We start from the raw sequence: 11,519 nt of genomic DNA on the forward strand, positions 1-11,519 counted from the left end.
TCTCCCCTTCATCCTCCTGCGCCCAATTCAGCATCAGTTTAGTCACCAAACGCACCCGAGGCCCTCGATGTGGTTTTCATGGGGGCAGGGGTGAGGGATGGGAGACAAACCAAAACACAGAACCCCCTTTCTCACCGCATTGCCCCGTTTCTGTGGCGTGGAGCCCAGTGGCGTGGTGAGCCGTCCTGGTTCAGCGGAGACGGACGGCACGTTGGCTCTGCACGCCCTACCGGAGCCGAGGGCGGTGCTGGCAGAGCTGCCGTAATGCCAGCGCCCTCTGCAGCGTCCAGGCCAAGCGGTGCCCTGGGAGGAACGAAAGCGTCGTGATCCAAGAGCCCGCTGAGCGGCTGGGTGCGTGCCGCGTGGCGCTCTCGTCACGCTCGCTTCCCTCTTCCCCTCTAGAGGCTCATCGTGTGCCTGGAGGAGTCCCTGTACATTCACAACATTCGGGACATGAAGGTGCTGCACACCATCCGGGAGACGCCCCCGAACCCGGCGGGTGAGTGCGCCGAGGAGGGCGGGGCTTCTCGGGGTGTCCTGGTGAAGGCGGGGGGCTCTCTCCTTCAGAGCCCACAGATAGAGGCAGGTTGAAGTGTATCGACCTTAAACCAGCTCCCTTCCTCCTGGCGTTGGTATTGTGACCACATCGGTCAGTGGTTTGGTCAGCTTCCAATTTTGAGGTCACTAATCACTTCCCACCAGAGGCCTTCAATCTGCTCACAACCCTGCTGTCACCCGGGGGGCGGGGGGGACCCTAGCCCAGCAGTGCGCTGCCGCGGCTGCTCGGAGCCCTCCCTCCCGCTCGTGGGTAAGTGAGTGCGCGGTGTGTCTAACGACCACAAAGGAGCCCTCGGGCCCTGACGGCTCTGTCCCTGCGTCCTCAGGCCTGTGCGCGCTGTCCATCAACAATGACAACTGCTACCTGGCCTACCCCGGCAGCGCCACCATCGGAGAGGTGCAGGTCTTCGACACCATCAACCTGGTGAGGCTCCCCGGAGGCTCTGGGACACGCTCGTCCCTGCGTGAGCGCTGTGGGCCCCGTGCCCTGGCGCCCTTGGCTCGGCGATGCGGTGCCCACCACTGGCCGCTGGCTGGCAGGGCAGGCGTGGCCGTGCCGCCCCCTGCAGAGCCGGCAGCTGCCCCAGGGAGCGCTGGGGGAGCCTGAGTCACCCGGGCACCGAGGGACAGGCAGCTGCGCTCTTCTAGGGGTGTGAGCGCCTTTCCTTGGCCCCCACCCCGGTAGGTCGGGGGGCTTGGTAGTCACGTTTGCTTCTCCCTCCCACCAGAGAGCTGCCAACATGATTCCCGCTCACGACAGTCCTCTGGCCGCGCTGGCTTTCGACGCCAGTGGAACCAAGCTCGCCACTGCTTCCGAGAAGGTGAGGCTGCCGGGCCCGTGGGAAGCCGGTCCCGCGCGCACAGCCGGGTGGCCAGACGAGCCTCAGTGTCCGCCAGCCCCCAGAGGAGCCCCGGCGACCCCACCGGGCGGGCCGCCTGCGGGCGCTGGCTGTGCTGCCTGGGACGGGCTCCGGCGGGGCGCTGGGCACGTTTGGGGCAGGAGCCCGAAGTGCCCTGCATAGCACGCACTCACCACTGCGCCCTGACGGGACCCACGACAGGCAGGCTGTGTACAGAGGACTGGGGGGCGAGAGTGAAAGGGGAGACGGCCGGAGGGGCGGGTCTGGGCACATTTCATGTTCACCTCTCACTCTTCCCCTCACAAAGCGGTCACACTGTGTGTCTCATTTATTTTTTAATATATTTTATTGATTTTTTACAGAGAGGAAGGGAGAGGGATAGAGAGTTAGAAACATCAATGAGAGAGAAACATCGATCAGCTGCCTCCTGCACACTCCCCACTGGGGATGTGCCCGCAACCAAGGTACATGCCCTTGACCAGAATCGAACCCGGGACCCTTCAGTCTGCAGGCCGACGCTCTACCCATTGAGCCACACCGGCCGGGGCTGTGTGTCTCATTTAGCTTTCTTTTCCCACTCTGCGTCCTACTGTGCTTCTCTGAGTTAAAGCGCCTTTATCAGCCGCACCACGCTCACTTACTCAAAGCTTAGTGTGCAGGTAGCAGTGTATTTACGTCCTACCCAGAAATCGTGTGTGTGCAGCTCTGATTGTTAAGAGAGTCGGTGAGAAGAATTTCGGGGTGAAAGGACCTGGCCTTGTCCGCACACGGAGAAAAGGCCTCGTCAGTCCCGTCCGTGTGACCCCTTCTCGGCGTCCGTGACACTGGAGGGTCCCGTCCGCTCCTCCTCACTGAGCGGCTACGTGGGTTCCTTTGCTGTTCCTCTCCTTCAAAATCCCGTCCCCTCTCCTCTTGGAGTCTCCTTTCTTCTCCTGGCTGCTCCCTCCTCTGAGCACTGGGACCTGCCCCTCAGCCACCTGCTGCCTGGGTTCAGCCCTGGGTGTCCCGGCAGCAGGTGGTGGGTCCCTGAGATGCTTCGCACTGAGAACCTCAAGCCCCCTCCCCTCGAAGTCACTGTGCTCCCCTGCACCCGCCAACCGAGGGAGACCCAGGCGGCCGCCGCCTGCTCCAGCTTCCTGCGGCTCTGCGTTCTGACTCTCGGCCCCCGGCTGCAGCGACGATGCCACTGTTCCTGGGCCCTGTCCTGGTCTACGAGACCCTTCGTGTCGTTACCTCGTGTGACCCCTCATCCGGGGGCACGTTTTCCCTTCCGTGTGGAGAGCTCAGAGAGGGCGAGCAGTTCTCCCAGGGCAGCGCTGGGCGGAAGCAAGGATGACTCCCAGCCCGCCTGTGCTGTGGCCACTGCGGGCCTCCCAGTACCACCGGGTCCTTTCCTTCTCCCTCGGGAGCACGGCCTGGCCACGAGGTCCTGTTACCCTGGATGAATCCAGCTCTGCTCTTGTGGTTCTGACTAGGTCTTGGGGGCCAGTGAAAAGAGCAGTTTCTTCTGGGCTGTGAAGAGCAGACCCTTGATTAGCTTTTACACAGAATCCTGCTGGGTTGAGGGTTCAGACCACCCATGGCCGCCTCGGCCCTGCTGGGGCCTGGGTGCTGGGGCCACCCCGGGTGCGGGCTTCACCCTGCCCCGGCACAGCCGTCCAGCTGTGAGCAGCAGCTTGTCGTTAGTCAGGGTCGCACAGCGGCGTGGCGTGAAATGGAAACACGCGTCTAAGGAACGCTGAGCGCTTAGGCTGCGGAGACAGAGCCTCTGCACGGTGTTTGCACGCGTGCCGACGCCCCTGCTTCCCGAGAACCGCAGCCTCGGTGGGTCCTCCCACGCCAGAGACTCTCCGTCTTCCAGGGCGGCCACGCCCCGCACCTGCTCCCTGATGGCTGGGCAGCGGCCTGTCGTCGCTCCTGTGGCGCAGGCTCGCTGAGTTCCTCACCCCCAGGTGGGGACCGCCCCTCTCGGGGTCCCTTCCTCGGCAGGTCTCTCTCAGTCCCCGGTGCTCAGTCCTGTCTGCCCGCAGGCCCTGTGAATGCGTGAGGAGGGGGAGGGAGGGTCGCCGGAACGGACACCCTCGCAGAATCTCATGTCTCACCGCCGGTCCTGTGTCCTTTAGTCTCACCGGCGTTTGCTTGATGCAGGTCTTGCCATTGTGTCGGGTCCTCAGACTTTTAAACAGGGGGCCAGTTCCCTGTCCCTCAGACCGTGGGAGGGCCGGACTATAGTTTAGAAAAAAACTATGAACAAATTCCTATGTGCACTGCGGGCCCGGGACGAGTCGGCTGCTAAGCAGGACAGGCAGCGGCACCCGGCGGGCCGGATAAATGTCCTCGGCGGGCCGCATGTGGCCCGCGGGCCGCAGTTTGAGGATGTAGGTGGACAGATCCCTTTAGGCCATCATCACTTCCCTTGGTCAGTAGCTCCAAGGGGCAAGAAGGGCCGCAGTGGGGTCTGCGACGGCTAGACCAAGCATGTCAAACTCACGGCCCATCAAGTTAGGTGCTTCCCAATGCGGGGTACACACCTAAAGCGTTTAGTTTTAATGGTTTCGGCTTCAAATGACATAGGAAACAGTAAAACTGGTTTATTCCATGTTTGATTTCAAGGCTGTTAAAGATTAGAATAAGTGGTGCGTGAAGTGGTGAACGGGGCATTCTGGTGAGCTTGTGGCAGGAAGTAGGAGGTGGTTGTGTAGAGGGCCTGCTGCGGGCTGGCCAGGAGGGGCTCGGGCACCTGGTGGGGGGCTGGCCAGGAGGGGCTCAGGCATCTGGGGGGGGGGCGCTGGGGCACCTGGTGGGGGGCTGGCCAGGAGGGGCTCAGGCATCTGCCGAGGGGGACTGGGGCATCTGGGGAGGGGCTGGCCAGGAGGGGCTCAGGCATCTGGGTGGGGCGGGGCGCTGGGGCACCTGTTGGGGGGCTGGCCAGGAGGGGCTCGGGCATCTGCGGGGGTGGGCGCTGGGGCATCTGGGGAGGGGCTGGCCAGGAGGGGCTCAGGCATCTGCGCGGGGGGGGGGGCGCTGGGGCATCTGGGGAGGGGCTGGCCAGGAGGGGGCCCACAGCGCACTGTCACGGAGGACCGTTCTGTGCTTCATTTGTAGTCTGACAAGGAAGAAATGAAGCCAGTCCATCTCTACCCGGCTAACAGCCTTGTTCTTTCCTGTCGCAGGGGACCGTGATCAGGGTGTTTTCCATTCCAGAGGGACAGAAGCTCTTTGAGTTCCGGCGAGGAGTGAAGAGGTAAGTGTGGAAGCCTCCAGAATGGAACCTGAGTTCTCTGTGGGTTCAGTTCATGTCCTCTCTGACCAACAAGTGGAAATGTGTGCACGGGGCACCAGGTGAACGACAGGCGTGTTCAGCCCGACTGGATGGCCTGGGGGTAAAGGGACATGACTAAAGGCCAGCTGAACGCAGAGCGATGGCCAGATAGGGGAGCGGAGGGACTGGCAGAGCCGGGCGGCCGTGTGCACCCCGCCTGCTCCGCGGGCAGCTGCGGACTCTGACCTGGTTCACAGGCTCTGTCCTTCCTCTCTGCCCTGAAAACGGGAGCCGGCCCTTCACCTCCCCTCCCACCCCAGCCAATGGCTGCGGCTCTGCCTTTAAAAACAAGCAGGCCGTGACTCCCAGCGTGGAGCTCCCTCCTGTTCGCGGCTGCCTGCAGAGCCTGCTGGGCTGTGCCTAGCACGCCTCCCTGCCCTCAGAGAAGGGGCTGTCCCGGTCACCCCTGGGTCCTCTGCCTCAGGACTCGCTGGAGAGATGGGGATCCAAGCTTCAAAGCCAGATCCCTGGGCTCCGCTTGTGGCCGTGTGACCTGGCTCAGCGGTACCTGACCTCTGGGGCTTGGCACCAGCCCAGTCAGGCTCTGGTGGACCCGCCTCCGGTACTGAGAAAGTCCTGCAGGGCCTGTCACCGCGTCCTTCCCACCCTCATCCCTGCCCCATGAGCACCCCCTCGTGCCGGCATCACTCCCTCCCGGGGGGCAGTTCCCACAGGTGCGCAGTCAGTGTACGTCCTGTGTCCACAGCCAGGCGTCCAGCCCGCGCCCCTCCTCGCGTTTCCCCTTCCCTGCTTCCCTGCCCCGCTCTGCAGCCTTCCTTTGCTCTCCTGCTCCGTTCCCCTGCGTCTTCCCGCTGCCAGGGACGCTCTCCTCGCCCCACAGCCACATCCTCCTAAACGCGTCCCTGCCTGCATGCCCACGTGCGTGTGGCCCAGGCTGCTTTCCGGGGGTCCCCATGTTTCTCCCCCAGCCCCCTCCCCCCGCCCGCTCCCGCGCCCTCGGTAAATATTGCCGCTGTCCGTCCACCCCGTGTCCAGCCAGTGCGACTCCTTCCCCGTTCCAGGCGCCTGTTAGGCCCAGGCATGTCGGCTTTCCCGGCGCTGCCCCCACCGCGTCTCCTCCTCTGTGTCCCATCCGTCCTCCCGCCCCACTCACACCACCCTCTGCCCTCGCGCTCCCTGTGGTTTCTGCTGTCAGCCCCGCCAGTCCTTCCCTCAGACGCAGCCCTGGCTCTGGGGGTGAGAGGACAGGCAGAGCACACCCATTTGGACCCTGTCACAGCCTCCCTTTGCCTGTAGGACTCACCCCAAACTCCTCATCCTCAGCTGCCACCCCAGCCTCTGGCCCTTCCTTCAGCTGTTTACTTTCCTTCCTGCTGCTCCCAGTCGCAGCCACACCCCGTTCGGTTCCTTTGGGCAGCCCGTCTCCACGGGCACCTGGCCGGTGCTGTCCCCGGAGCCTGGCTGACACGTTGGTGCCTCTGAGTCTGCATCCGGCGTCCCTCGGGCCAAGTTCCGGCGGAAGCATCCCCGCCCCCCGCCACACCACTTCTGTAGCGACTCCCACATCTGTCCTAGCGCCCCTTCACTGGCAGCCAGCAGGGCTGAACACACCTTGCTGGGACAGGCGGGCAGGGCCGCCCTGCTGGGCCCCAGCGCGTGCTGCGGGGCTGGGTGCGGGCGCTCCTCAAGTCTGCACCCAGTGACTAGGGACCTTCCTGTGGACGGGCCGCGCGTGCTCCCGGGACTGGGAAGAAATGCAGGCTATTTGCTGGCTTTAGGGTTTTTACAGAGACTTTACGACTTACTGTAGGGATTTAGTGTGTTGGATGTTGAAGTTTTACTCTATTAAACATCACCAAAGTGGCCAGCTTACCCTCAGCATGTTAAGGATTGCTGTAATTTAAAGGAAGTGGGTTGTTTAAGAACATATTAAAGAATTGCTGTCATGTTCCCAGCGTTTTTCTCTCAAAATGTTTGGGAAGGACTGGCGGAAGGAGGAGGCTCCGGCAGATGCGGTGGCTGTCGGGGAGCTTGCCTCCCCTGCGGCGTTGGTTACAGGCCCTCGGGAGGTCGCTGGTGGCCCCGGGGCCCAGGTGACAGCGAACCTTCCCCGCCCGCAGGTGTGTGAGCATCTGCTCGCTGGCCTTCAGCATGGACGGCATGTTCCTCTCCGCCTCCAGCAACACGGAGACCGTGCACATCTTCAAACTCGAGACCGTGAAGGAAAAGTGAGTTGCAGACATTCGATTGTTTGAAAAACAGCGGAGCACTTTGTCCGGCGCACGCTGACGGTGCGCACGGGAGCCCAGACTCGCGTGGCCTCCTGCCTCCTGCCTCCTGCCGGGCAGGCCCTGCGCGGGCTCTGCATAAGTGTCCCGAGTCTGCACGCGGCAGGGAGGGATCTGTCCCGTGAGGCGCTCTAACGCGGGAGGTGCTGTGCGTGAGGCTGGCGGCAGGGCGCGGGGCCGCCGTGGTCAGTGCAGACGTCCGCCTCAGCACACCCCCGCGCACAGAAGCCCGTCTGGGCGCACTGCCCGGGGCCAGAGCGCCTGTGGCCAGGCTGCCCGCGGTGGGTGCGTTCCTGAAGCAGGTGATGGGAGTCGTGTGTCACTGCGATGGGCATGAGTGGCACGGAGCGCTGCTTGCTCTGAAGTGTCAGCCTTCCCCCGGGCCAGGCTGCTCAGGGCGCGCCCCTACTCCAGGGAGCACTTCAGTAACTCGCAGGTGCGCCAAGGTGAGCAGCGACGAAGCGGGCTGTGGGAGAGGAGCAACTTGAAAGCGGTGCTCAGAGGCGTCTGGACTTTCTGTTAAAGACCCAGGGCGGCCGTGCGTGGGACTGTGCGTCTCCTGTTGATGCTAATGGTCTCCTAATCTACGCAGCCACGCGGGAGGGGCAGGCTGTCCAGAGACTGTGGTTCCTGCCCCCTTTCCCTGAAGGAGGGGCTTCTCTTTCGGGTCGGGCTGACCCGTCTGTGGGTTCTGCTGACTCCCTCCAGGCCGCAGGAGGAGCCCTCCACCTGGACCGGCTACTTCGGGAAGATGCTCCTGAACTCCACCAGCTACCTGCCCGCCCAGGTCACCGAGATGTTCAACCAGGGCAGGGCCTTCGCCACGGTCCGCCTGCCCTTCTGCGGCCACAAGAACATCTGCTCCCTGACCACGTGAGTGCCGCGCAGCCTCCCTCCCCTTCGCCTGAGCGTGTCCGGAGGCGGCGCTGGGTGGTCCCCTTCCCGTCCTTCCGGCCTGAGAACAACCGCAGACGCAGCCTGTGACGGAGCCGAGGTTTGCGTGCAGCGGGGACTCGCACAGGGGCGGGCACCGTGGTCGGCAGACGCGAGTGCTCCCGCAGCTCCTCCCCGAGAGGCTCCCTCGGTGTCTGGAGCCCTTGTGGCCCTAAGTCAGGGCATCGAGCCCTCTGGGACTCGCGGGCGTGGCTGGGAGCGCTCCGCCGTGGCCTCGCTGTGACTGGATGTTACAGACATTATGTTCATCCTTTCTGCCCGCCTGCCTAGTTGAAGTCTTATGAAACCACCCGACCTTAGTCGTCGGGGAGCCGGGAGACCGATGGCCGCCGCCTGCTCTCCCTGGGGCGCCGGCGCGCTTTCCCGGTCAGGACGCCCTCGGCTTCCCCGCTGGGGCCGCAAGCAGCACCGTGGGCGCGGCCTTGGTCCTGCACACAGTGTGCCACTCGCTCAGCTACAGCTGTGCTCGCTTCGGGGGCGGGCTCCCCGGGCCTGGCCAAAGGCGAGGCTGCTAGTTAGTAACTCCGTGAAAGTGCGGTCCTAGGATGTGTGCTCTTCCTTCCCGCTAGAATCCAGAAGATCCCCCGCCTGCTGGTGGGCGCGTCCGACGGGTACTTGTACATGTACAACCTGGACCCCCAGGAGGGCGGCGAGTGCACCCTCATGAAGCAGCACAAGTAAGTCGGCCTCTCCGCCCCTCCTCGGCTTTCTCGCGGCCAGGCTGCGGTTGGGCCCCCGCGCGCGTGCGTTTCCTTGAGAGACTGTGGCCCAGGCCGATCAGGAGCTCTGCCTTCCCTGACAATCCCGGTGTGGGCGCAGACGCCCGCTCTCCACCCCATCTGCCAGGGACCGTGCGCTGCTGGCGGGGACGGCGGGAAGTGGTCAGCGCTGCCCCTGCCCTTCCTGGGGGCGGGGCTTCCCGCCTCCCTGAGGGACCGGCTGCAGATAGGCGGAGGATTTCACACTCACAAGAAAGGATGTCTCAGCCCATCCGCCCGCACAGTCAGGGCGCATTCTGAGGGCCTGCGGTCTCACTGTGAGAGGGTTTCTCTGAAAAGAGGAGCTGGTGTTGGCTCATGGGGAAGCAGTGCATTGTGGGCTTTTGCTTTTGCTGCTGCTTGTCGCCTAGAAGCTGTCCCGGCCATGCCGATGGTTGGGTGCACGGGGGGGAGTATTCATAGCGACTCCTGTTTATGGCCACCAGCCTCCACATGAAATAAGCTGGTCTCGGAGGCATAAGTCTTTTTGTCACTTTCCCTGTAAAGTTCTAGTGAACACACCCCCGTCCCCACAGTGTTCGAGTGCACAGGAGTGGCCTTCGCCTCTGTCGCTGCGGGTCTGGCCCTCCGGCCCGAGGCCCTGCCATTGCGCCCCGACGGTCCTCACTGTGTGTGCGCTTGTCCACTTTCACCAGGTTGGATGGCAGCATGGAGACAACCAATGAGATCTTAGACTCTGCCTCTCACGACTGCCCCTTGGTGACCCAGACTTACAGCACAGCTGCAGCCAAAGGCCCTCACGCGCCTGCCTCTCCCACGAGACTGGGTAAGGCTGAGGGGGACACGGGCCTGGAGGGCAATGAGGCCGGGACCTCCCGCGTGCTTGCGCGCTGTTTCCCTCCTCAGAGGGCCGCCCTCTTGGTGTTGGGCAGCGGAGTGACGTCCTCAGGCAGAGCCAGCTGTGAGGCGGAGTCGGTTTTCTTCTTCTTTGAAGGAAACAGTCTGGCTCAGGCCGCTTCGGGGACAGGACTCGTGCCCGGCTCGCTGCCTCTCCAGCATCTGTGCTGGGGCCTTGCCCTCCGCCTGTCCGACCTTCCTCCTGGCCCCGGGCCCTGGGAGGGGGCGTGCTGTGGCAGGAGCTGTCAGCGTGCAGACAGACAGGTGGCCAGTGTGGCCATGGCTGTTCGACGGCTGTGAGTTACCTCCCCCAGAACATCCGCGTGCCCCCGCGCTGCTCACGCTCCTCTCTGCAGGGGCGCTGAGTGTCCGGGGCGCTCGTGTGGAGCAGCCACGTTAGTTGGAGGTGCACTTCCGTGCTCCGGCTCCCGGGGAAAGCACAGCCTGTCCCCGGGGAAGCCCGGGCGCTCTGCAGACAGTGACGCATCCGGAGCTGCCGCGGCTCAGGGAGCTCTGTAGTCACAGGAGGGAGTAGAAGGCAGTCTGCGCGGGTCGCCCCCGCGGGCCCCGGGCAGCTCTGGTGACGGCGCTCTCTCTGCAGCCTACACAGACGAGCTGGGGGCCGTGGGCGGCGCGTGCCCGGAGGAGGAAGCCAGCGCCCTGCGGCTGGAGGAAGACAGTGAGCACCCTCCCATGATTCTCCGGACGGACTGAACCTGAGCTGTGAACTCTGACCCCACAGCAGAGAACACTGGCTGACAGAGGACTTCGTGTTATGCTGCTATGAACTTTGACCTGAGTTGGGGGAGAGGATGGCAGAGACTTACAAAGAGAAAAAGGTTGTAGTTGTAGTCTCTTTCCCTACTGAGAAATACATGGTTTTCACTTCAGTGGCTTCTAATCTGCTATGAATTTTAGCTTTTTGTTTGTTTTCTCTTTTTGCCAAAATTAACTGGTGAAGCCCTTGAAACCTCCTTGCTTTGTTTGCATGCATTCACGTGCCAAGCCAGCACAGGGCAGCCAGGGCCACTGGCCAGCGGCGTGTGGTTTCCCAGCTGTGTGCACGTGGTTCTGCTTGACCGGGTCCCCGGCCCCGGGCGGGGTGGCAGGGGTCCTCCAGAGCCCCTCCTGGACCATGTCCTCCTCTTTATTTTGTTAATTAAATTTTTTCCAAATTGGACTCTGGGGTTTCTTCCATGGCGGAGTTCTGCTTCCCATCTTGTTTCCCACGTGGCGTTGACCGCGGTCCTTTCTGTGCTCACACCCTCCCGCCCCCGGGGAGTGGGCTCGAAGGCCTGCTCGGAGCACCGGGCCCGGGGTGCGTCTCCTCGGTCCCTGAGCAGTCCGTCCGGTCTGTGCTTCAGCCTCCTGCCGGCTCCTGTGTGTGGTTCTCTGTCTCATTGACAGGAAAGCCGGTAGCGGTTCCCACGTCCGTGTGTAGCACAGGCTAGTGTCTCGGTCCCGAGTTGTCCCCACCATCCCTCCGGGCCCCTCACGGGTGTCGGGCGTGGAGACGGGGGAGCACCGAGCAGTCAGCTGTGAGCACCTGCGCGGGGACACGTGCCTTATTTCAGGCGTACGGAGCCGTGCGGCCTGAGGGCTGGGCAGAGGTCCAGGCTCCGCGGGCTCCCCCTTGGTTTCACAGAATTTAACCAGGCTCCGCGGGCTCCCCCTTGGTTTCACAGAATTTAACCTCGGACCTTGACCTCTCCCAACCCGAGACGCTCAGGGCAGGGTTCTAGGGAATTGGAGTGGCGTTGATGGCGTGGAAACGCCCTGGGGTCTTGGGACGTGGCCGCTGAAGGCACAGGCAGAAGAGCGGGGTCCCGGGTGTGCCTCGCTTTCCCCTGCCCGGTTTCTGGCCGAGGAGGGCCAGCGTGTTTCCGGTCGTGTTCGTATCTTGGTCGTAAGAGGGACGAGAGGGACTTGGTTGAACTGACGGCTGACTTAGTGCCCGGCT

At 63.4% G+C, this 11,519-nt stretch overlaps 1 protein-coding gene across 2 annotated transcripts in view; it reads left to right on the forward strand.

The window, feature by feature from the left end:
* Nucleotides 1–10,739, forward strand: part of WIPI2 (WD repeat domain, phosphoinositide interacting 2) — a 28,646-nt gene extending 17,907 nt beyond the window's left edge. For both annotated transcript variants that reach the window (XM_080671895.1, XM_080671896.1), the window contains 9 exons: nt 403–499; nt 885–982; nt 1,287–1,379; nt 4,592–4,662; nt 6,822–6,929; nt 7,698–7,862; nt 8,513–8,620; nt 9,358–9,488; nt 10,161–10,739. In XM_080671895.1, coding sequence (XP_080528021.1) covers nt 403–499; nt 885–982; nt 1,287–1,379; nt 4,592–4,662; nt 6,822–6,929; nt 7,698–7,862; nt 8,513–8,620; nt 9,358–9,488; nt 10,161–10,273 — 984 coding nt within the window. In that variant the 3' untranslated portion in view covers nt 10,274–10,739. The remainder of the gene's footprint in view (nt 1–402; nt 500–884; nt 983–1,286; nt 1,380–4,591; nt 4,663–6,821; nt 6,930–7,697; nt 7,863–8,512; nt 8,621–9,357; nt 9,489–10,160) is intronic.
* The last annotated feature ends 780 nt before the right edge of the window (nt 10,740–11,519 follow it).

This window comes from Plecotus auritus, assembly GCF_963455305.1.
Source record: "Plecotus auritus genome assembly, chromosome: 6".
Classification (NCBI taxonomy): Eukaryota; Metazoa; Chordata; class Mammalia; order Chiroptera; family Vespertilionidae; genus Plecotus; species Plecotus auritus.